Raw genomic sequence first — 26,710 nt, 5'->3', positions numbered from 1 at the left:
CCTAAAGAAATTCATTATTCTTCATTGCTCCAATGAGTTCTGAGAAGGCAGCCCATACACTCAAAACCCTCAGTTAGAAGGACTAACTGAAGTCATTAAGAGGTTTTTAAAAAATAAAAATAAATTACTACAGTAATGCCATACCACTCTCCCCCATGAAGTTTTATTACTTCTCTTAAGGAAAAGAATCTCTGAGAGTGTTTTATAGTTGAACAATATTTGAAAGTGAAATGTAGCAGTTACTATTCCAAACACAAAATCCTCTTTGGAATTTTTAAAAGATTAGTTAGAAAATCCAGGTAAGCATTCCTCTCATCTTCACCTGAACATTTCTCCAAACAGATCTGTGAATCAAAGGGTAATGAGTGTATGCTACAACTCAAAAATAATAAGGGAGTCCCTGACTTAAAACCATTCATTTAGTGTCTGTTCACACCACCATGGCCACCCCCACCCCCAACCATGCACTCCCCCCACCCACGGCCTTCCAAGGTCAAACACAACTCCTGATGAAGCCTTCAATGAAATCAACTTTGACCATTAATGAACAACAAGTATTATTTTTAAAATTATTTTTGACTCATAGAGCATGACCAGTGGTGATATTACCATTGGAGTAAGGCTAAAAATTTAGGCCTGTTTTTTGGGGAGTAGTGGGGACATTGGAAGATTTAGAGAAGATTCAGTACCAAATAGGTGTTTTAGGTATAGCAGAGGCTTTAATTGTTACTATATTCAACTGAAAAGTGTTTTTCCCCTCCAAATAATGACTTTTAATGTTGGAGGAATATATTAATGGAGGCAAATGTATTTTTATATCTCATTTTCCTTTGGGCATCAGGTGGGTGGTTGCTGTTATTCTGAGTAAGTATCGTGTTAGAAGGAAATAATAAGAATTATGACTCTGATAATTATATTTTGATGCCAGACTTCAACAGCCTGGATTTGGATATCTTGGGGAATGTAAATTACCCAATCCTGGCCTAGAAACAGGTGTTTGGGTCTGATATATATGCCAAAAAGCCATCCCAGTTAATTTACTATTACTGCAGCAAACAAGTAATAATCAGAAGAGAAGTTTGACTGCCTCATTCTAGAGAATCCTCATAGAGAGGATTTGGAACATTTGCAGTTTTCTGGAATGATTGGCCATGTTTGAGAATTCCTCAGAAATCTTTAGCTGATATGTTTGGTAATCCATATGTATGCCCTGAGGTCTCATAAGAAGGTGTTCTTCAAATGAGGAATTGAATGGTGCAGCTACTTTGTATTGTGATTTTGAAAATTGTAGCTTTTGAACCTGTCTCAGTTTACCAGCCTTCCCAATTATACTGTTTAAGACATATAGTAGAATTCATAGTAGACTAGCCATTGCTGTGAGATTACACTTTTTTAGATTAATACAAAATTATTTTTTGTTGGTTGGTTGGTTCTTTGTGCCACCAATCTCATCCAGAGGCAACTCTGAATGGCTTACAAACATTAAAACCAGAAACATTAAAAGATGAAACAGTAATAACAATAATCATAGTTATACCAAAATTTTATCATTAAAAGTTCATGTTGGAGCAAGAAGACCATGAGTGGAGGTGAGGTCTTCTCTCAATCTACTAGCCATCTCCAGAGTGATACCACACGCTGGAACCCCAGGTCTACTGGCAGAAGTCTTACGAAGGTCAGGAGGGTTGGTGCAAATCTCACCTCAGGAGTTATGATGTTCCAAAGGACAGAAACCATGGCAGAGGAGGCTCTTCTCCTGGACCCCACATGCCAGAATTCCTTGGCTGATAGGGTCTGTAGTATGCACTATGGTATGGGTGTGGGCATTCCAATCCCATTGGGGTAAACAGGTTGCTCAGGTAGCCTGTACCCATGCCATACAGGGTTTTAAAGGTAATAACCAGCATCTTGAGTTACATCCAGGAGCAAACTGGCAGCCAATACCACTTGCAGAACAGCAGTGCAACATGGGCCAGTCTCAAGAACTGCTCCAGCCATCACATTCTGCACCAGTTGTAGCTGCCAAATTCTCTTCAAGGATAGTCCCATATAGAATGCATTGTATTAGTTCCAGCGTGAAATGAAGTGAATGAGTGCAGGGACTCCTGATCCAGGAAGGCACACAACTGGCACACAACATGAAGTTCCACAAAGGCTCTCCACTGGAGAGAGTACTGAGCCCTGCAGCATACCACAGAGGTCTGGCTATGGGCTGGATCTCTCACGTCCTAGTAACACTGATTAGGACCAACCTTGGAAAAAGGAGCCAAACCAGTGCAAAAGTGTGCCTCCCATCCACCGTAGCTGGCCCAAAAGGGTGCCATGGTTGATGGTATTGAGGCCACTGAGAGGTCAGGAAGAGCAAGAATGGTTGCACTACCACCATCTTACTCTCACCAAAAATCATCAACAATCGCGACCAATGCTGTTTCCATCCCATAACAGCCTGAATCCTAACTGAAAGGAATCCAGGTAATCCATTTCATCCAGGACCCCCTGAAACTGCCAGGCAACCACTTTTCCTACCCATTCCCTAGGAAGGGAATATGAGAGACTGAATAAAAATTGTCCAGGCAGGTGTGATCCAAGATGCTTTTTTAAGTAGAAGGCAAACAAAGGCCTCCTTAAAAGGCCCCGAGAACATCTCCTACAGTAAGGAATTCATCATTGCTTTAACTATCCTGGCGGTCACCATCTTGGAGACTTTCACCAACCAGGAGGGACAGGAATCAACAAGTAGTTGCACTGACAGCATTGAGGGTCCTGTACACTTCATGATGTCCAATCTGATCGAACTGATCTCAGATAACTAGACAACATCCATTTCAGGCATGTCAGATGGATTTGCACCATGTTCTAATTGGGAATGAATCCAAGTGATTCATCAGGTGTTGAGCAAATTCCTCTGAACATGAACATCCAAACCCTCTTGACCTAGAAAGGATTAAGTGATCCAGAACAGGATTGCTGGGCAACATTCTGCGGATGCAATAAAGATGGAGAAATAGTAATGTTTTAGAATAGAATAGAATAGAATTTTTTATTGGCCAAGTGTGATTGGACACACAAGGAATTTGTCTTGGTGCATAGGCTCTCAGTGTACATAAAAGAAAAGATACGTTCATCAAGGTACAACATTTACAACACAATTGATGGTCAATATATCAATATAAATCATGCCAGCAACAAAGTTACAGTCATACAGTCATAAGTGGAAAGAGATTGGTGATGGGAACGATGATAAGATTAATAGTAGTGCAGATTTAGCAAATAGTTTGACAGTGTTGAGGGAATTATTTGTTTAGCAGAGTGATGACCTTCGGGGAAAAACTGTTCTTGTGTCTTGTTGTTCTGGTGTGCAGTGCTCTGCGATCTCTTTACTATAAATTTCAGGTAAAATCCCCAACAAAAATATTTCTGGTTTTAAATCAATGTGCTGCTTTATCATCTTTTCCAGCCATGTATGTATTTTTGTCCAATATCTTTTTTGCTTCTATACATGTCCACCACATATGATAATAGGACCCAGGTATCTGGTGGCACTTCCAACATTTGGCTGACTTTGAACGTCTTTGCCACTCTTACTGTCACAAGATAAGCCTTGATAGTGGCTCTAAGTCATGTCAGGTTGGAGTCATGACTCCATGACCATCACTGCATTTTCCTGCAGTGGTACTGTAGATGTCTTTTAACCCTTTTCAGAACCCAAAAACTCCGTGAATCACTGAGAGGGTTAGGAGCAATGGGTCAAGAGAGACCGCACAGGCATAATCCTGCTCAAATCCTCAGCCACCCTCTGGTTTCAGGACATCACCAGGAATCCAGCAGGACCATGCAGCAAGGTCCTGGGATAGCCCCAATTTCCTCTGAAACCTACTCGGGGCTATCAGTTGCCAGGGGCAGACCGCCCAAATGGGTCTGGCCTTCCAGAGGGGGGCAGCATTCTGAAGGACAGAAGAGCTTGATATGACCATGACCATGATAGAAGGGTGTGATCTTCTCCCATGACTAGAGGGGAAAGGACACATTCCCCCATCAGGGCATATTCCCATTTCCCTAACAAGAAGATCATATTCGGTGTGTGGCCACTGTCCTGGGTTGGACCCTGAGATGATCTTGGATAGGCCCATGACTGTCAAGCGTATCTATAACTCCTGAGTGGCTTCCAAGGCCAGCTTAAAGAAATATAATTATAAACTTTTACCTGTTGGTAGGATGCAGTGGCATGCTTTAGCAAGTTACAATCGTCCATGAAGCCATAATGTCATTTGTTTGCCTTTGAACATTGTCAGGTGCGAAGAATCTGGACCATGCATTAATTTAAGCTGATTTATTTACCAAGCCTATACAAAAGAATCTAGTAAAATGTTCAATACTAAATAGGCACTACAGTATACAAGAATTAATGGAATTCAAGAGGAGCTAATTTGGACTGCTTGTGGAAACATGACTCTAGACTAATTCCTCTCTTGACTCCACCTCCAGATTCTGCTTCTCCCTCTCCTACATGTGTAGAGTAATATGTACTTGCAATACATGATTTATAGTTGAATGTTATGTATGAATCAGGCTTCTTCAACATACCACAATTAAATCACACCATGGTAAAGTGATTTGTGAGGCCATTTAACAACTGCTTGTCATTATCTTCACATAAAACCAAGCTGAAATAAATCACATTTTTAATTAAATTTGAATGTTTGTTACGCAATTGGTTCCTATTTGTTATGGTTGAATAATTCTTCTGCCTTGATTGGCTGTAATTCTGGTTCTCAAACTTTGGCTTATCCATTCTATGCTGAATGGAGAGGAAAATATAAGGGAATGATGTCTTTGCCATGATTACGATGAAAACAATAAACAATGCACTGGGTCCCAAGCCTGGAAAGGTTGAGTAAAAGCAAAATTCCTGCCTAAGGGCTGTATTTTCTTAATCTATCCACCGTGGATGGCATGAATCTTTTTTCCATAGGAATAATGAATTGAATGCCCATGCCAGGAAATGGAGCCAGTATATGGCTCTCTCGGGAACACAGCAAGCCAGAATGACACAAATGAATGATATTTGAAACATATAAAGTGTTTTGCATTCCAAAAGTGGAAATGAGATAGAGAGAAGTGTCAATTACTTGGCAAATTCATTTTTAGAACATGCCATACAGTAGGCAGCTGTTTTTGGTTGACATCAATCACAGCACGGAAGTAATCTGCCTTACCTCTCAGCCAGGAATTGACATTTCAGAGCAGGGGTCTCCAACCTTGGTCCCTTTAAGACTTGTGGACTTCAACTCCCAGAGTTCCTCAGCCAGCTTTGCTGGCTGAGGGACTCTGGGAGTTGAAGTCCACAAATCTTAAAGGGACCAAGGTTGGAGACCCCTGTTTCAGAGCATTCTTGTAGGCATCAAGAATCAGCAAAATATTTTCACTATTGCTGCAGATTTCTTTATACGAATCAAAAATTCTGCCTTTCTTAGAAATGGATTAATAACAAGTTTTCATCACCTGAGAGCATTTTCTTCTATTCATTGGTTGCTTTTATTTAAAATAGTAATTACAGGAAAATGAGACAGTTCTAAATCCACATGCTAGAGAAGTACAGCCAAAAATGATGCCATTGCTTGCTTTTGGTCTGTAAGTACCTGCGTATTTCAGCACAAACCCATCCTCTTTCCCTCTCTTTTTCTTGTTTGTACCTTGCCAACTGTTTATTTCATAAGCTTTAATTTTTTTATTGCTATTATTATTGATTGTGTGCACATTTGCAACTATAATAAATACTGACACAACTTGGATCTGATAGATATTTGACTAGGGGGGATATAGTTAGTGTGATTCTTTAATGAAATGCCAAGTGAATATAACCAGTGGTGGGATTCAGCCAGTTCACACCACTTCGGGAGAACCGGTTGTTAACTTTCTGAGCAGTTTGCCAAACTGGTTGTTGGAAGAAATCATTAGGGCAGAGAACCGGTTGTTAAATTACTTGAATCCCACCACTGAATATAACTATTGTGAAAATAGATGGAAATATTTGGTATGTTCAGTTCGTACATTGCTCTGTGATTTGTTTTCTTTTTCATAGGATTGATGATCTGAAACTGTCATTTTTATATGGCATCCTTCTGTCCAGATTTTCATACACTTGCTGGGAAAAAGGCAATCGAAGTTGTTTTTAGCCATGCTGCTCAAGAGGAAGAGCCATGGTTTTCAGCAAAACTGGATTTACAACCGTATTGTGTGAATAGCTTTTTTTGACAAATTACATTAAAAACAAACCGTGTTTGGGCACAGCATGTAAGTGCAGACAATGTGCTTTGAGCAAACTAGCCCCTCTGTCTCTACTAATTGCTGTAATTATTAGGTAATGCAGCTTGTTTCTATTTAATACAATTAATCTGTATTTTGTGTAACTGGAATCATAGTTCAATTACGAGCCTGAGTAAAGACTACTGATAATTTTATAGGTTGCTCTTATAAGGTTGCTTATGGAAATCTTTAGTGTTTTATTCATAATTGTACAATTATAACAGTAGGCATATTTGTAATATCAGAATCTTTATTATTCATACACAAATGCCTACTTGGCCTTGTTTGGAACCTTCTAGGGCTTAGGAGCCTCACTATTCAACCATGTCATGTGACTAAACACAATTCTCACCTAACTCCTTCAGTTAATTTTTAGTGGCCATTAATGATTTGCCTGTGGTTTTTTTTTTTTACATGCTTCCTTTAATCTTATCTCAGCTTCCTTCAAGACTCTTTACAGTTCATGAAGACATCTTGTTTTCCAATCATGTGGTGGAGGCCCCAAGATTCTATTTCACTTTTGGGGCAGACTTTCTTCTCAGATAGACATAAATGATTGCTTATTTTTTTAAACCTTGGTGAAAGACACAGTCATTGTCATGCCCCCATGAACAAGTCCATTGCATTTATTCTACTCATTTTCAAGTCACTCTCTGGGAGTAAGCTTTTAGAGTGGCAACTTTTGGAAGTTGTTATATATTTGTTGTATTCTTCCAAGCCTCCTACTATGTCCTACATACCAAATTGTCTGGCTGCTCTCCTGTCTCTGAATTTTCCAACTCATAGAGAGTTCTCAGATTTCAGCTGCCCCATTGTTGGCACTGAGGAAATTGCTCTAATAACCCTATACTGTCTGAGTCCAACTAGGTCAAAAAGAAAAATAGTTCAAAATTGTGGGATGTTTATTTTATTGCCTACTGCCCAACATTGTTTCTATACTTCAGTAAAAATAATTTTTCTCCATACATACAACAGAGCTCTTAGTTTATTTGAATACAGTGTTCAAATCTCATAAAAGAGACTATATTTTTCATATTAAATAATGTTGCCCAAATACTTGTATAGATATTGAGATGAATATATATATAAAACCAGAATCATATTCATTTGGAATTTTATGAAAAACTCATACCTGAAGATTATATTTTTGATGTTTCCCTAGTTTCTGATGTTGTCATCTGCTATTCCTTCAGAAGGGTTCTATTCCTTTAATCTACTAGTGAGTAGGATGGCACATCCATTATTGTCTTGATTTTTCAGTAGTCTACTCAAATGTAGGTTAGTGCTGTCATTGGCAATCTTAATTACAATGCTTTCAGTCCACCACTGCATCTGATGTATGAAGCACCATAGCACATGCTCAAGTGTTTCACCTTTTGAAAGGTATTCAGTGCTTCCTAAGGCAGTCTTAATGCCAGTCTGCCTAGATTATTTCAGTCAGTTCTGTGGGAGTCTGCTACATAAACAAAATCCATCCCTCTTTTGCACTTTACTTTGTAGATCTCTATTGGCTGTGCCTTCCATTCATCTTCATCCTGACAATTTTTATAGTTATAGAAGGATGTGCTCAATAATCTAGGCAAATGGTATACCTATTGAAGAGATCTGTAGGATGAAATTTTCACTGCCGCCCCCTCACATATCAAGGAAATTATTCAGTGCAAAAAGTTCAGAATTGTATAAGCATCTATTAGAATCCATGCATTGGTTGCTTTTGACACTAGCAAAGAAGCTGATGGACCCGTGTTATATTCTCAAGAAAGTCTTCCTTGACCCTGAGCATACTCAGTAAATTTTTTTAAAAGGGAGAGAGAGAGAGGATGGGAAAAAAGTTCCAGAGAACAACAATCAACTGACAGGCCTATGAACATCTGCTGCAGGAAAAATACATTCAGACAACTACAGTCTTTTAGGAATATTTACTCAGCAAGATGTCAGGAGGGACAGTTGATATGCAATTAATACCAGTGAAATTATCTGTTTGGTTCAATATGCAGGAATCAAATCATATTTGAAATCTCATTTGTATGAAATGAAATGAAATGTTTTTAAGTATGGCTAGATTCCAGAGCACCAGAAAGCATCATGGGACAATGGATATTGCAGGATCTCCTGAGAATAATTGTTTAAGCTCTTAAGGGATTTTTTGTTGTTGTTAGTTGCGAAGTCATGTCGACCCATCACGACCCCATGGACAACTTTCCTCCAGGCCTTCCTGTCCTCTACCATCCCCCATAGAGCATTTAAGCTCACACTGACTGCTTCCATCCAGCCACCTCATTCTTCTTTTGCCCTCAATCTTTCCCAACATTAGGCCCTTCTCCAGTGAGTCCTTTCTTCTCATTAAGTGGCCACAGTTTCATATTCAGGATCTGGCCTTCTAAAGAGCAGTCAGGGTTGATCTCCTCTAGGACAGACTAGTTTGATTGCCTTGCAGTATTACTTCACCACAAAGAGAGAGGTGATACTGAATCTGAGCTTGACATTATTCCACTGTTCCTTTTCAAAAAAAATTTCATTGTGTTTATATACATCTTCAGAGTTCAAGCCAGATTTCCTGCTGTTGGGTAAGATGCTAAAGATCTGAACATTTCTGTTCAAGAAGGCATTTCTCCTTATGATGGATGGCTGTAGAGTTTTTCAGCGACTGTGAAAGTTATGTTTTGAATATCCCCAGTGCCTTAATTAAGCTTTTTACATTTTCACATGACTTCTTGGATGTAAACCCCTATATTTGATATATATAGACTTTATACTTTCTTTGCTTTCAGTGAATCTTTTTTCAGTGTAATGTATATTTTAAGATGTTGTTTTCCATTATTCCTGTACATTTTACCCCAATCTGGCCAAGTTATTACGTATTTTGTATTGTGATTTTCAACAGAATAAATTATACAATGCTTTTGATTGATTGGTAACTGGACAAGCCAAGGCATTGATCATGATTCAGATTGTAAATGTACTTCAGCATGCCATAGAAATTGCTCCTGGAAATTGCTGTGCATCTGTCTTTACCTGTTGTTACCTACATTTTGCTGTGACCTCTAGTAGAATTATTTTTTCTATGTAGGTTTTCTATATAACTATGTAGAATTCTTGTTTCTATGTAACATGTACCAAAATAATATCAAGAAAGGAACAGACAGGTTACACTTTTAAAATAAGTTTTGGTGACAAAAGGTGCTACTGGGTTGCATCATCATGTCATTAGCTAAGTCTAGGATTTTCAGATTTGCTTTTGAAGGGTTATTTTATTTGGGTGGCTTAAGTTTGAAAGGGTTCCACGCCTCCTTTTTGTTATTAAAAAGTGCTAAGCAAACTCTCACCTCCCTTTTATTTATTTTTGACATTTGTATATATCCTTTAGCCCAGGGGTGTCAAACTGGTGACCTGCGGGCCGGATGCATTACACATAGGCCATGGCCACCTCGGCTCCATAAAGGCAAAAAAGTCACGATATATCACATGATGTCACATGACGTGATTGAGTTTGACACCCTGCGTTTGCCTATCAGGCACTCAGTTTGACAGGAATGGTGGCTGAGGGTTGCCCAATTTATTCTTGCTAAGCATTCCTCAAAGAGTTTTCAAATTAATGCAGTTGTAAATTATATGACTCATAAACTGTCTAGAATAGTCCCAGGTGAGACAGGCAGCAAATACTCCTATCAAATAAACAAATAATATCCAAATGTCACTTCCTGCGGTCATGGAGAACCATTTGTTTTTATTCTAGCATTCATTTCTTGGATTTTTGAAAATGAAAGTTAACTTTTCCTAAGGTCTTTACCTTAGTTCCCCCCTAAAAGTCTTTGTTGCTTGGAATGTAAGTGCACAATCTTTTTAATAATCCCTTTCAAGGCTTTTCTAAAGACAAATGTTTTAATGAAGGCCTAATTTACAGTAATTCTCTTGTTTCTGCCAAAATCAAACTTAAACTCTTTGGGTGTGTGTGTGTGTGTGTGTGTGTGTGTGTGTGTGTGTGTGTGTGTATCTGTGTCTGTCTGACTGCAGATAAGAGCAGTCTGTGTTTTATCTTTGGAAGAGCACTTACCCTACTGCTGGCTCTGCTGTCTGAGGAGAAATGGATGGCTATTGTGATAAAACTACTTTGATTGTATTTTGCTTGTCCTGGAAGGAGTAGTAAGCAGTAGTTTGTTATCTAACAGGCTCTGTATTCATCATGAGAAATCCTTGGTGGAAGGGGGTGTTCTGGGAAAAAAACCACGAGATTTAATGAGAGCGTAGCAAAAGAGTATTAAAAGAGACCAGCCTTATATTGGACTTATTACCAGTATATGCTTTTAAGAAAAGTCTATCCATTGTGAAAATTAAGATAAAGCAGAGAATAAATATCACAATTAAATCTGCATTAGCCATGTCCTGATTCATCTTGTACTTTTACATGTTTATTTCTGTAACTCCACAAGAAAATGAATATACCCTGCTAGCAGTTGCAGATAAGAAAATGTTACAGTACAACCTTACTGTAACATTTTCGTAATTCAATATTTACATTTCCTTTCACTCTGCTTTAGAATATTTCTGTAGCAATTCATACAGATAAATAACTATTAACTTATTTGTGTTTACTTGGTTTTGTTGTCTCTTTATTCTTGCTATTAATATTTATGATTAGAAGCCCAATACAGAAACTCTAACGTATTAAAAAATAGGCAAATGGCATTGGGTTTGTCTCTAGATCATAACTGATGATGTGAAAATCTCGGAGTATCATCTTTGTATCCTCTGCTTAAAAGCACAACAACTCCCATTCCTTGATGTGAATATGCTGGGAGGTTTCACTCTTTTTTTTTTTTTAAATGAATGGCTTCTGTTAAAGGGAAAATTCCTCATAATTCATGATTTTAGCAATGCCAGACCTAAAGAAATAGGCAAGCAAAGACTGTTATTGTCCAAACTGCTAGTTATCTTGAAATGAATAACCACCAAAATATGACTGAATGTTAATGTAGTGATCATATACATATATTCACATATAATGTGAATGTATTTTGTTTAAGCTGAAGTGAAAAATCTTGGGATTCATACCACTGTTTATTTAAACAATATAAAAAAGAACGTCCATGATTCTGTTAGCAGAAATACAGATGTTTGTGTGTTGTAAATAGGAAGTTGCAATTTCTTAACCTTGTAAATTTATATTAAGAATCATATTAAAAAACTCTGATCCTTGTATAACTACCAAGAAATAATATCGTTCCTTGTGCTTTCTTTTGACAGGTCCTTGACCAGTATGAAAGAGAAGGCTTTAATTTCCTAGCAAAGGTTTTTAATTCTTCCCATTCATTCTTAGAAGATCTTACAGGTCTGACTTTGTTGCATCAGGAGACCCAAGCTGCTGAGGTAAGGTTTCTTCAAACAAATGAAAATAAGAGTAATTTATTTATTATTGCTGTTCAGCTTCATTAATTAGTAACAAATTAGGGTGGATTTTTTTACTGATTAATATTTTTATATAATTTGTATGAATCAGATTCATGCAGCAGTTGGAACTCATTTTTCCTTAAAACTCCATCAGATTATTAAACCGTATATCCACCGCCCATAGTGGATTCAGTTCACTATTATTTTAAAGTTAAATAGCAAACAGTTTCTATTTAATTCTGCATATATGATGTCATCTATCTATGAGGTCACTAGGAGTTAAAAACAACTGGATGGCAAATATTCAATGAGTCAATCAATATGGGAGTGAATATAAGGTATGCCTGAAGGAAAAATTCGTTGGTAATTTTTCTGGTGCCATTATTATGGTAAAATGTGACATTTTAATTATTAACTATTATCAAATTAATTGTTATAGGATAAGACAGCATTATATTTTTGTTTTCAGTTTTGCAATACTGTTTAGTTTAGGAACTGACAATATATTACCTATCCAATTTAAATGTATTTGCCACCAAACTCCAATATACTTTGTATATTATAAGTTTGCAACTCCAGAAATTGAACTACCATATTTTTCAGAGTATAAGATGCATCTTTTTTTCCCCAAAAAAGAGGGTGAAAATCTGGGTGTATCTTATACTCTGAATGTAGCCCTGCCCAACTTTTCAAACGGAGGTTTCAGAGGCTGAAAAAAGCATCAGAAACGAAGCTTCAGAAAAAAAGCCTCCAAACAGAGCTTCAGAAAAAAAGCTTCCAAACAGAGCTTCAGAAAAATAGCCTCAGAAACAGAGCTTCAGAGGCTTTTTGTCTGAAACTCTGTTTTGGAGGCTTTCAGAGGCAGGAAAAAAAAGCCTGTGAAACAGAGATTTTAGAGGCTGAAAAAAAGGAAGGCACAGAGCTCAACAAACCTGTTGTTAAAATTCACCTCCGGGAACGTCTTATAACGAAGGTGCATCTTATACTCTGGTGTGTCTTATACTCCGAAAAATACAGTATATTATGTCTTCATAACTTACCTATTGTCCTTTCATCTGAAGCTATCAGTGTACATAGTACAATGTTGTTGTCAAAGTTCTAGAGAATAATAGATACATGATGGAGGCATATATTGTTTTTGCAGGGAAAACACAACATTTTCATTTTTTCATCTCAAAAGCATCATTTTACTTTTGTGTGCACTGCCCCCCACCGCCACGCATTCCCATGTATTCCAAGTGCACAATGTAAGTAATAACTCAGCTAGTCTGGGACACTCAGTGTTTCCTTTACATAATCAAGATGTATGCTAAGTTCATTAACTTTGTAATAGCTGTCTGTGTAAGCAAAAAAAATTCATGTTATTTAGTCATGTTGCCCTTATTAACAAAATGAATAATTGATAGATCAAATATATTGTTTTTATCAGGTTATTAAATATGATTACATAAAAATTACTATCTACCCTGTATTCTTTTTGGATGACCCTAATCTTGACCTTAATCTGTCAGGTAGGAATATACAGATTCAACTCTTGATACATTTATTTTCAACCTATGTAAAACATAAAATGTATCCTCAGATATCCCGAGAAACATTATGAACTAGTTTGGAAGATCCTGTGTTTTCCTGACTTCTTTCCATTGTATGGCACATGAGAAAAGCCAATGTTGATTAATTTAAGCCATGATATCAGTGTCTCTGATGCTAGATAAAATAGAGGTACCCTGTTTCTTTCATGCCCTTCTTATGAACTTACTAAAAACATATGGCTGGCAGATATTGGAAACTGGTAGATGTTTACCAGTTCCTGAACCAAGATGCCGGGGAAGCTGTTTAGAGTGTTTGGAATATTACAGATTATGGATTGGCCTTAGCTGACAGTGTGTTCTTTCTTGTTCTTTGTTATTGGTCCTGTTTTGGTATTAGCCATTGAGTCTCAATTTATAAACTGAGCACTCTTATAAATCAAGTAAATTGATATCAAAGTATATCTCCAGACCATCACTTTTCAGTTCTTGTGTGAACGCTGTTGTTTGACTAGTAAACTAATTGGTGTTTCTCAGAGTAATTTTTTTTGAGGACTTGCCGGATTCAAAACTCCTAACAGCTGCCTAAAGTTATCATCCTAATTTCAGCTCTGAATAGCTTTTAGGTCTCTTATAGTTTATTATTAGAGCCTGAATGTGGCCTTGGTATAGACCAAAATAAAATATACTTTCTCTTTTTCTGATCTGTTTTGGTAAAGTTATTTTCACTGAGGTTTCACATTTCTGTTAGAGGAAATTGGTTTGGAGTAAAGACCAGAGAGCCATTATTAGAGTGCATTTTTTCTCCTCAAAACATAGCTTGCTGCTTTTTTTCCACAGTCTTATGACTCATGAACGCCTGGCTGTTTAGTTTTAAAATCTGTCCTATAAGAAGCATTGCCTTCTCTGAAAGAGTATCTGTCTTTTTATTCAACTACATGTGAGGGGGAGTCTGAAGTCAATTCCATTTATAACTAGTAGTACAACATTATGGTTAGTTTGAATGGTTAAGCTCATTAGTTAGTACTGAATAGTTGTATCCTGTATGTCTCCTTCCTTCCTTCCTTCCTGCCCTCATTCATTCATTCTTTCAAAGTTATATATGTCAGGATTTACACTAAGCATTAGTAAATATTGTGACACTCTAATTAACATGCTGAGATACTTAACTAAATTAAAATCACGAAATATGAATTACATAATCTAAACATTGAATTACAATATTGTAAAAGGGAATAATTATGTATGAGGTACCTGTTACTTCTATTGTTTGTAGTTGAGCTTTAATAGGTTATCCCAATGTCAAGCAACTCAAATTCTATGTCTTCCTGATACTGTATTTGGACTTCCATTAATTGATACCCTATTCAACATTTTTTTCCATTTTGCATTTTTTGTAGCATTATACTGTATTCCTTTCTTGTTCCTTGTCTTCAATATTACTCTATCTCTTGTGGTAGCTACATCAATAACCCAAACATTGTTCTTTTGAGGGATAGTAATGCCTAGTGTATTATGTTCCAAGTATTGATCAGTCTAAATTTTAAAATCCCATACAAATTTTGTTTTATCATTTTCAGTGACACTGTGATTTCATGTTTCCAATAATTCATACTGTTTTTAAATAATACTTTAACATAAATATTAGAGTAATATCTTCCCAACATCCTCATGGATTATTATCCTTGAGAACTGTCCTATTTGTCCCTCCTCCCCGCCTCATTATTGTGCTCCATAGTCTGAAAGAGGCTTACTGTAGTTGGGAGTAGTGTTAAAATTTTAATTTGACTTTCCTATATTGCCAGTATCCTTCCTTCCCCCCCCCCCCATTTTTAGCATCTACTGCTTCTCAAGTGACTCTTTTTAACTTGGATTATATATTTAGAATTACAGTTGTTTTTCATATTATAACAAAGGCAAGTTTTTTTAATTTACATTTATATCCCGCCCTTCTCCGAAGACTCAGGGCGGCTTACACTATATTAGCAATAGTCTTCATTCTATTTGTATATTTATATACAAAGTCAACTTATTGCCCCCAACAATCTGGGCCCTCATTTTACCTACCTTATAAAGGATGGAAGGCTGAGTCAACCTTGGGCCTAGTGGGACTAGAACCTGCAGTAATTGCAGGCAGCTGCTGTTAATAACAGACTGTGTTAGCAGTCTGAGCCACAGAGGACCTATGTTATTAAATGTTATTAAAAGTAACGTATTTCCCGGAAAACCTGAACTATCAGAGAAGGTAAACAAAGAAAAGAGATCTCTTTGAATTGTAGTGCTGGGGAAAACATAAAATTCCTTGGACTTTTTGTTTTCCTTGAAAAACAAATAATTGAGTACTAAATGAAGTAAAATCAAGCTGTTCTCTAGAAGTATTAATAATGAAGTTACAGCTTAGATATTTTGGACACATAACAAGATGGCAACTGTCCTGATGAACAAGGAGAGGAGCTTGATTCATGAAACAATAAGACAATCAAAAAAGAGATTGATGGAAGTCAAGGTGGCTAGATGCTGTCCATGATACAAGCACAGCCTAACTCAAAGCAATTATTGTGCTGATGGAAAGTTCAAGGTGAAATTATATTCATTCAGTCACTGAAAAACAGAAGTTCATAAATTTTAGTTCACTGAAGCAGTAGACATGATGTTAAATGGACTCCAGAGGATGATAGAGGACAGGAAGGCCTGGAGGAACGTTGTCCATGGGATCGCGATGGGTTGGATACGACTTTGCAACAAAAGTCGTATCTGACTGTTGTTTGTTGCAACAACAAAAGAATTAATTTAGTAAGAGCAGAGATTTCACAAAACCTATAAATAAGATTTGTGACAAAACTATTATGGAATTCTATGGTCAAAAGTCCCCGATTTTCTACTTTGAGGCAGATTCTTCTGTAAGGGTTCCATTAATATTACACCAGAAAACGTATGATTTAGCATGCAAGGGCAGAAAATGGCTGAAATAAATAAATAAATAAAAAAATAAATAAATAAATAAATAAATAAATAAATAAATAAATAAATATATATATATATATATATATATATATATATATATATATATATATATATATATATATATATATATATAATTTTTTATTGTATTTACTATTACAATTAAACAGACGATTTCAAAAGCATGTATATTACTACAAACCTGTCTTTTTTCATAGGCTGTAAAATATGAAAAAAAGACTGGCTATAGGCAAGTTAACAGTTCTGAACAGTTCTGAGGGAACCAACAATTCAGTTAAAACCAGAGTTGGAAACTAGGTTATTTTTCACTCTCAAAGTTCAGGCTCAAGTCAAAGTATCAAAGTCCATATTCCTGCCTGCTCTTGGGACTCAGGACTATGCCAAGCTTTGGGAGAACTGAAACTCACCAGCTAAACTTGGTAAGGAAAGACTGGATAGAAGGGTTCATTTTGCTCAATGAGGTAAATTTATCACTACTCCTTTCTCTGTCTCTTGATCTTGGTTTACTCCCTCTGTTTACAGGTTAACAGTTCTTAGCTTTGGTCTACAGATCTCAGTTGCATGTAACTTGGTTTCTAACTGATACTCATAAATAGATCATTTATGTGCATGCAACATCAATAAAACTTCATAGTTGCTGGTATTCTTTTGGCACTAGGATCATTTTAACGAGACCATATTTTATGTTCATATAAGCAATAAATATAAATCTCATTCAAATCAGTTGCAAAAGCATTTCCTTAAAATATATTTTCCATGTTGATTGTTGTACTTTATAGCAGGTTCCATTGCAGTAAATTATAAATAGCTTGTTTGAGACACTTTCTGTTAATAGCTTAAAGCTTAATAGCTTAAAACAGTAAGAATTGCAACAAGAATTACAACATTTACAACATACAAGAATTAAAACATAAATTATAGAACAGTTTATCAACACACAAATGACTAATTCTATGGTATATAAGCCCCTGTAGGTCTTTGGGATTGGAAGAGAAAGTCATAGTTTCATTTGTACAAATTACTTCCAGATGTAGATTTCATAAACTCATAACATCATTTCTATGAATTATTCAAAGCAACTCTGCATCTTGTAAATTGAGTTTTTTTAATATTAATTCTATATAAATATCATTCAGTGTTTAAAGCTGTTTTCTATTCATACAAGAGTAATTATAACACTTAAGAGTATTTTAATTATTCACATCACACCATGAAGTACATATATATATGTATTTAAGTATTCCCATTGTGTATGTACTTAACTTGACAGTACTTTTCTGGGACTTCATGGTATGATGCTATTATGATTTGGTTGTCCTTTGCATTGTGCTTTCCTCCTATTCTCAAGACAGGAAGAAGCTAAGATATTTGGGAAACCACTTTCCCTGCTCCTTCCTCTTGCTGTTCTTCATAGAAAAGGCTAACAAAGTTGTTATTCTTCTTCACAATTGTGACTTTATTGTGAGGGTATCCCTACTATAAACAGAAATAGTTTACTTTGTTGAGGCAGAGAGAGTTTGTGTTGAGTCTTTGAATTAAATATTCATATACTAAAATAGCCATATATGTACCATGTTCAATAATATGCTGTTCATAGCATACATTTGTAAGCTCTGCTACTAGTTATTTAATACTTTTTGATACAACATTTGCATTTCTCACTGATATAATTGTGTTTTAATGTGAGACAAAAATGTCTACTGAATCAGTGTTCAGGATAATGAAAGTAGCAAATTATTGCAGAAAGTCCAGTAAAGATGAAGAAATTCCCCAAGAGGCAGAGTGGAGCAAGCTTCAGATTACATAAGAAGAACGTGGCTATTTAGTTTAAAAATGTATCACAGATCATCATAAGTTGTAAAAGTTCCCTGCAAGTGGTAGCCACTGCAGTGGGAGAACTAAGAAAGCTGGGAGTGGTGTGAAAATGACAATCTCTTGAGTGATGAGTAGCTTGGACCTACAGATAAACTGGTAAGAATGACCATAAAAGTAGCATAAATATCTTCAATTTAGCTTCATCATGGAAAAGTAAGTACTGTCCTATGAACTACTTTCAGTAATTTTATATTTCAGATGACAATACCTTTATTCTTGTTCTTCAAATTATTGGCTTGGTAAACATTAGTCTGTTCTGTCTGTGTGGAACCTTTAGGGACAGCCTACTTAGTTTGTGGTCAGTACAGCTAAGTTGAGCAATTCTTTTGGACAACTATTGCACTGAAATAAAACAAGACTGTAGAAACTATGATTATAAAGTTAAAAGATGGAGAACAAGCCAACCACCAGACCATGACAAATGTTGGGAAGCCAAATGGAACAAAGCCAGCTAACAATGCAAAGCATAAGTTGTTTGAAAAGTGAAATGAGTACTATTTGATAGGACAGTTATAAATGGGACTTGTTTTAAAAGACAGAGATGAGGAGGAGAAACAAACTAAGTGTGGAAGCAAATCTTTCCTGCATGGAGTTATTCCACTTTTTCTTGTTATAATAATAAATACAGCTTGTTTAATTTTTTTCAATAGCCATATAAATCTTGCAACATATTTTCAGCCTCATTGTGCCTTTTTTGGCAGTAAAAAAAAAACTATGAATCAGCAAATGTCTACCTTAACATTTTTATTTATTTATTTATTTTATTTTATTAGATTTTTATACCGCCCTTCTCCCGAAGGATGCAGGGCGGTGTACAGCCAAATAGTAAAAAACCCACAATATACACATTAAAACAAAACTAAAACCGAGCATATTACAGGAATGGCCGAAATTTAAAACAATTTAAAACCCTAAAATCCATAAATAGCCCCAATTAAAAATTTAATAAAACTTTTAAGCCAGTCCTGCTTGAATAAATAGGTGCGTTTTCAGCTCATGGCGAAAAGTCCGAAGATCAGGCACTTGAAGTAAACCAGATAACATGTTGAATTAGGAATATTCAATATGCAAATCAAATGTTATGGAATTATAGAGTTGCAAAAAGTGATTTAGATCAAAAAATTGAACCGGAATCCAGACTAAATCATTTCTGGGAAATGGCTATCCAACCTTCCATAGAATGCATTCTACATACAGGAGCCTACATAATTGATTCTATTTTGTTCTATAGGACACAGGTTATATATATATACCGCTTCTTTCCCATGTTTCCTTTTCCTTTTGTGTCCTTTATTGTTTCCAGGGCTCCCCCACAGGTCAGATCTAAGCACCCCAGGGGCTGGATCCGGCCCGCGGGCCTTGTTTGACACCACTGTTCTACTGAGTAAGGAAATCACCAGAGGAACTTTTCCGGAAAAAAGAAAGGGCTGTTGCAACTCCTATACTTGTAAATCCATACTTGCCATTGACTTCTGAATTTAGAAAGTCATTTTCATGTGGCAATTAATGGCAAACTGGAAAGCAAGAGTATTTTTGGATCAAAAGAACTCCTTACCAGCAAAAAATCTCTTAGGTTTACTTTTGGTTCTTGTTGATTTAGTCAACAATCTAAATCAAAGGGGTCTTGGAGAAGAAGGAATGTGTCAAATGATTGGAGAAGAACAAATATGTCCCTCCTTTTCAAGTAAAAGGGGGGAAAAGTGGATCCCAGTAATTGCCAACCAGGGTGATGTGCAACAGTGGAATACTCAATTTATGGTGATTGTGGGTTCTCCATCCAGGTTTTAAGTGGATGATGGACAACTACCTTTTGAGGATTGTTTAATTTTCTTGCACATTGCAATAGGTTGGAATGATTGTCTTGTGGTCCCTTCCAGATCCACTATTCTATGATTTTGTCTAGTTCGATACTCTATTTTCTGTCATGGCCAAGCAGAGGCCACAAGGAAGTTCACAAAAGAGCATGAATTCAGTGCTCACTCCCTTTGCTTTTCAATGGTTTGTACTTAAGGACATGCTGCCAATACGCCTAGAGATAAACGTCTCCAGGAGCTATGGATAGTCCGCTTCTGCACTGATAATCCTTTTAAAGTCAACTTGGTGTGGTAGCAAATTGTATCATTTAACTAAAAATGTACCTTTGACAGAGTTCTGCAATTTCATTAGTCTCCTAGTATACAGTTTTCTCTTTCCAAGAGCAGTTGTCTCTAGATACATTCCCTTCCCCCCGCCCCCAATATACACACGTTCCTGTCCTGCAATCAGATTTTTTTTAAAAAAAACAGGTTACATTATATGGAAGGGAAAAATATTATCTGTCTTCAGCTGCTGGTTGATGATAAAAACTTTTCTGGCCTGGAGAAGAAATGTAAGATTCAGATGGAAAACCCCAGAAAACTATTTTTAGTCTTTAAGGTGGAGGTTTCCATACATACATTAAAAGATATCCTGATTCAAGGGAGTGTATGTAATAAATTGAAAACTTTTTAAAGAGAAACTAAATGTTCACCAGTGTTGGAAAATATATAATAATCAGGACACTTCACCCTCTCTATGCTATCACTGGCCAAAAAGTTTTATTCTTGAAAATGCTAATAACTCTTATCTTTCCTTCCCACACGCTGTTTCACATATTATATTCTTACATAAATACTGTTAATTTAAAAAGCAGTTTGAGGATTAGCCTGATTTTGCTGATACAACCAAAAATGTTTCTGTATTTTTTCATATATTAAATGCCTGACAGTTTTTATGTTTTCAAAATAAGTCAATAATGTCTTAATATTAATTAATGCTTTCAACCTTAAATTATGTATTCAAGCATTGCAATATTTGTTTACTTAAAATAAAATAGCTTTAACAAATATTTTCAAGGCTTAAATAGAAAGTTCAATAGAGTAATATATTACATGGAAACGATGCTTCTTTCTACTGAAAATATAGCCACTCCTCATTTAGCAACAGCTTGCAAATACAGTGATTTAAACAATCATTTTCCAAGTAATGTGCACACATATAACTAAGTTCCATGTGCCTGACAACCAAGCATGCCAGAATGAGAGTAATGTTGGTAAAGCTGTATCAGAGAAAGTTTTTTTTAATTTATTTCTCAAGTACATATTAGATAATATATTATCATGAATTGATAATATGAATTGAATACATAAAATGAATTGAATATATAAAATGAATACAAAAAAAGGGAACATTAGGACAGGGATGGTAGGCACGCTGGTGCTCTTATGCATGTCCCTTACAGACCTCTTAAGAATGGGGTGAGGTCAACAGTAGACAGTCTTAGGTTAAAATTTTGAGGATTTTGGGATGAAACCACTGACTCAGGTAGTGCGTTCCAAGCACTGACCACTCTGTTGCTGAAGTCATACTTTCTGTAATTGAGTTTGGAGCGGCTCACTTTAAATTTGTATCTATTGTGTGCTCATGTATTGTTGTGGTTGAAGCTGAAGTAGTCATTGACAGGTAGCAGATGATTTTATGAGCTATGCTTAGGTCATACCGAAGGCGGCGTAGTTCTACCGTGTTTTCCCAAAAATAAGACCCTGTCTTATATTTTTTTTTAAATAAGTGGTTGGCCTTATCGCCATGAGCTCAAAAGCCTGATTGGGCTTATTATCAGGGAATGTCTTATTTTGGGGAAAACTGGGTAAGTTTTCTAAGCCCAGAATTTCAAGTCTGGTGGCATAAGGTATTTTGTTGCGAGCAGAGGAGTGGAGGACTCTTCTTGTGAAATATTTCTGGACACGTTCAATTGTATTAATGTACAATTATACATTGTATAATTTATACATTGTACATAATATACATTGTACATGTATATTAATGTACAAATACAATAATGTATTAATATGCAGTGCGGGTTCCAGACAGATGAGCTGTATTCGAGAATTGGTCTAGCAAATGTTTTGTATGTTCTGGTTAGTAGTATAATAATACCAGAGAAGAAACTATGCAAGATTAGGTTTACAATTCTTAATGCCTTTTTGGCGATGTTATTACAGTGGAAACAACAGCAACAACCAGCTGCATCTTCTCCTCTCTCTCTCCCCCCTTCCCCCCCTCTTTCCCCCTCCTTCCCTTCTTCTCTGCAACTATTTTGTCTGTGACCATTTTACATCTGACTGCAGCTGCTTAATGAGAAGAGGTGTTAGTTTTTTGTTAATTAATTACAATTTTATTTATTTCTGCTTGGCTAAATAAGAACAGTAGTATGCTTTTAATATGCTTTATGTTGTAGTTTTTATCTTACGGAAATTACTGTTTCTGATGTGTAATTCTCAAAGTCTTGATAATTATAATTTTAGAATTGGCTTTTATTTAGTATTTTGAGATGAATAACAGGTTTACTAACAGTATATCACTTTATAAAAATTCTCTTAAGTCTTTGGTTGGTCTTCCAACCGAATATTTTCCTATTGATCCATTTATATTTATTTATTTATTTATTTATTTTGTCACAACAATATATGTAACTATCATACAGAAAGGTTATATAGTATATAAAGGTATAAGCATGTATATATATATATATATATATATATATATATATATATATATATATATATATATATATATATACATACATACATACATACATACGTATATATATATATATATATATATATATATATATAGATACATACATACGTATATATATATATATATATATATATATATATGTGTGTATATATGTATATATATGAAGAAAGGAAGGGCCGGTTTAGCTCTGCCTGGTAAGGCCTGTTATTAAGAACACAAAGCCTGCAATTACTGCAGGTTCGAGCCCGGCCCAAGGTTGACTCAGCCTTCCATCCTTTATAAGGTAGGTAAAATGAGGACCCAGATTGTTGGGGGGGCAATAAGTTGACTTTGTAAATATATACAAATAGAATGAGACTATTGCCCTATACATTGTAAGCCACCCTGAGTCTTCGGAGAAGGGCGGGGTATAAATGTAAACAAAACAAAAAACAAAAAAAAAAACAATAGGACAGGAACGGTAGGCACGTTTGTGCGCTTATGCACGCTCCTTATGGTCCTCTTAGGAATGGGGTGAGGTCAATAGTAGAAAGTTTTTGGTTAAAGCTTTTAGGATTATGAGAAGAGACCACAAGTCAGGTAAAGTATTCCAAGCACTGATGATTCTGTTACAGAAATCATATTTTCTGCAATCTAGATTAAAGCGGTTGACATTAAGTTTAAATCTATTGGTTGCTCTTGTATTATTGCAATTAAAGCTGAAGTAGTCTTTGACAGGAAGGACATTACAATAGATGATTCTATGAGTTAAACTTAGGTCTTGTCGAAGGTGACGGAGTTCCAAGTTTTCCAAGCCCAGGATTTCAAGTCTAGTGGGATAAGGTATTTTGTTGTTTACAGAGGAATGGAGAACTCTTCTTGTAAAATATTTCTGGACACGTTCAATTGTATTGATGTCAGAGATATGGTGAGGGTTCCAAACAGGTGAGCTGTATTCTAGAATTGGTCTAGCAAATCTTTTATATGCTCTGGTTAGTAGTGTAGTGTTTTTGGAAAAGAAGCTACACAAGATTAGGTTTACAACTCTTAGAGCCTTTTTTGCTATGTATTTGCAGTGGGCTTTGGCACTTAGATCATTTGACATGAAAACTCCAAGGTCTTTAACGGGATGGGGGTCATCTGTAAGGTAATGTCCATCAAGCAAGTACTTAATATTTGGGTTCTTTTTTCCTATATGTAAGACTGAGCATTTGCTGGTTGAGATTTGGAGTTGCCAAGTTTTAGACCAAGCGGTTAGATGATCAAGGTCTTTTTGAATGATAGATGTATTATCAGTGGTGTTAAATAGTTTGACATCGTCAGCAAAGAGAACACAATTACTTGATATATGGTCACAAAGATCATTAATGTATAGTATGAAGAGTGTTGGTCCAAGGACGCTGCCTTGAGGAACGCCACTCTTGACAGGAACAGGATTTGATAGAGCATTGCCAATTTTGACCACTTGTTGTCTGTTAGACAGAAAAGCAGATATCCATTTGTGAAGGGGTCCTGAAATGCCGTAGGATTTTAGTTTTAGGAGAAGTTTATCGTGTACTACTGAGCCAAAAGCTTTGCAGAAGTCTATGTAGATTGCATCTATTTTGCCTTGATTGAGATTTGTAGTCCATATGTTTTTACAGTGGAGAAGTTGTAAGTTGCATGATAATTTTTTCCTGAAACCAAATTGTTTATTGGAGAGTAGGTTGTTTGCTTCTAAGTGTGAGGTAATGGATTGGTTGATGATTCCATGACTTTGCAGGTGACGCAGCATAGAGAGATTGGTCTGTAATTTTCGACTAAGCTGGAGTCTCCTTTTTTGAAGATAGGGATGACTGTGGCCAGTTTATTTATTTATTTATTTATTATTCAAATTTATATACCGCCCTATCTCCCGAAGGACTCAGGGCGGTTTACAGGCACATAAAACATTTATATACAATTAAAATAACTATTAAAAAACTTATTCTAATGCCTAATATTAAAAATAGAAATATAAATCTTAAAACCAAATTTAAACCCCTATGAATTTAAAAATCTATAAATTTAAAATCTAAATTTAAAATCTAAGCCAATCCTGCACAGATGAATAAATGCGTCTTGAGCTCGCGACGGAAGGTTCGGAGGTCCGGAAGTTGTGAGTCCTGGGGAGTTCGTCCCAGAGGGTGGGACCCCCCACAGAGAAGGCCGTTCCCCTGGGCGTCGCCAGACGACACTGTCTAGCTGACGGCACCCTGAGGAGTCCCTCTCTGTGAGAGCGCACGGGTCGGTGAGAGGTATTCGGTAGCAGTAGGCGGTCCCGTAGATAACCCGGCCCTATGCCATGGAGCGCTTTAAAGATGGTTATCAATACCTTGAAGCGCACCCGGAAGGCCACAGGTAGCCAGTGCAGTCTGCGCAGGATAGGTGTCATCACAGGGAGCCACGAGGGCTCCTCTATAACCAGCAGCCGCATTCTGAACTAACTGCAGCCTCCGGATGCCCTTCAAGGAGCCCCATGTGAGAGCATTGCAGTAATCCAGGCGAGGCGTCACGAGGCGTGAGTGACCGTGCATAGGGCATCCCGGTCTGAAAGGCGCAACTGGCGCACCAGGCGAACCTGGTAAAAGCTCTCCTGGAGCGGCCGTCAAATGATCTTCAAAAGACAGCCGTTCATCCAGGAGGACGCCCAGGTTGCGCACCCCTTCCATCGGGGCCAATGACTCGCCCCCAACAGTCAGCCGAGGACTCAGCTGACTGTACCGGGATGCCGGCATCCACAGCCACTCTGTCTTGGAGGGGTTGAGCTTGAGCCTTTTTCTCCCCATCCAGACCCGTCTGACCTCCAAGCACCGGGACAACACTTGATAACCGTTGGGGTGGCCCAGTGTGGAAAAGTACAGCTGGGTGTCATCAGCGTACAGCTGGTACCTCACACCGAAGCCACTGATGATCTCACCCAGCGGCTTCATATAGATGTTGAACAAAAGGGGCGAGAGGATCGACCCCTGCGGCACCCCACAAGTGAGGCGCCGCGGAGCCAACCTCTGCCCCCCCGTCAACACTGTCTGCGACCGATCGGAGAGATAGGAGGAGAACCACCGATAAACGGTGCCTCCCACTCCCAATCCCTCCAATCGGCGCAGCAGGATACCATGGTCGATGGTATCAAAAGCCGCTGAGAGGTCTAACAGGTGACCAAAGTTTGGGAAGGGAACTGGTAGTGAAAGCTTTATCAAAGATTATGCTTAGGGGTTCTGCTATATTAGTGGAAAGTTTTTTTAAGAAGTAGGCACATAGTCCATAGAGTCCAATAGATAGCGATGGTTTTATGTTATGAAGAGCTTTTCCAACATTTTCTTCTGTGAAGTCTATATGAGTTAAGTCATCATCTTCATTGCTGGTACGTTTGTGGAATGTCGGATATGTGTCATCGCTGTTAACAAAAACTGAGCCAAAGAATATGTTGAAGAGGTTGGCTTTAACTGTTTCATCATTGCATTCTTTGTTGTTAGAATCTTTTAGTGGTGGGATGGATCTTGTGTCTTTAAGTTTATTGTTGACAAAATTATAAAAGGCACGATTGGAATTTGTGCGCAGAAGGTCCTCTTCTTGTTTGGTGTGGTAATTTGTGCATTCAGTTTTTATTTGGTTGCATATATTTCTGTAGCGGTTTTTGAAATTTGCTACAAAGCCTTTTTGTTTCTTTTCCAGAGGATTTTTTTTGATTGAAGCTTTTTTATTGATATGGGTAGTTTGTTTTTCCTTATCATGGTTGTCATTTGTGGTACATATAGTTTAATGACTCTATTGATTTCAAGTAGGAAAACTCTATAGTGGTCTTCAGCAGTTATGCAGTTTGCAAACAGATTTTGCCAGTCCAGAAATGAAAGATCGTTGTTTATAAGGTCATAGTTGGCTTTTTTGAAGTTGTAGATGGGGATACTATTGTTATGACGATTTGAGTATGGACGTATATTGAGACGAAAATCAATCATGCAGTGGTCACTGTTGGAAAAAGGTTCTTTAATTTGTAGTCCATAAATTGAGTTTGGGTTGTTGCAGAAGATGAGATCAAGGCAGTTGTTGAGTCTTGTATTGTTAGTTACAAGTTG

The 26,710-nt window shown here is 36.8% G+C and overlaps 1 protein-coding gene across 3 annotated transcripts in view; it reads left to right on the top strand.

Annotated features, from left to right (window-relative positions):
- Positions 1-26,710, top strand: part of ATG7 (autophagy related 7) — a 111,840-nt gene that overhangs the window by 52,641 nt on the left and 32,489 nt on the right. For all 3 annotated transcript variants that reach the window (XM_058171740.1, XM_058171739.1, XM_058171741.1), the window contains one exon: positions 11,551-11,673. In XM_058171740.1, the coding sequence (XP_058027723.1) occupies positions 11,551-11,673 (123 nt within the window). The remainder of the gene's footprint in view (positions 1-11,550; positions 11,674-26,710) is intronic.

Source organism: Ahaetulla prasina, chromosome 2, assembly GCF_028640845.1.
Source record: "Ahaetulla prasina isolate Xishuangbanna chromosome 2, ASM2864084v1, whole genome shotgun sequence".
NCBI classification, from domain to species: domain Eukaryota; kingdom Metazoa; phylum Chordata; class Lepidosauria; order Squamata; family Colubridae; genus Ahaetulla; species Ahaetulla prasina.
This window is presented reverse-complemented; position numbering and strand designations above follow the sequence as displayed.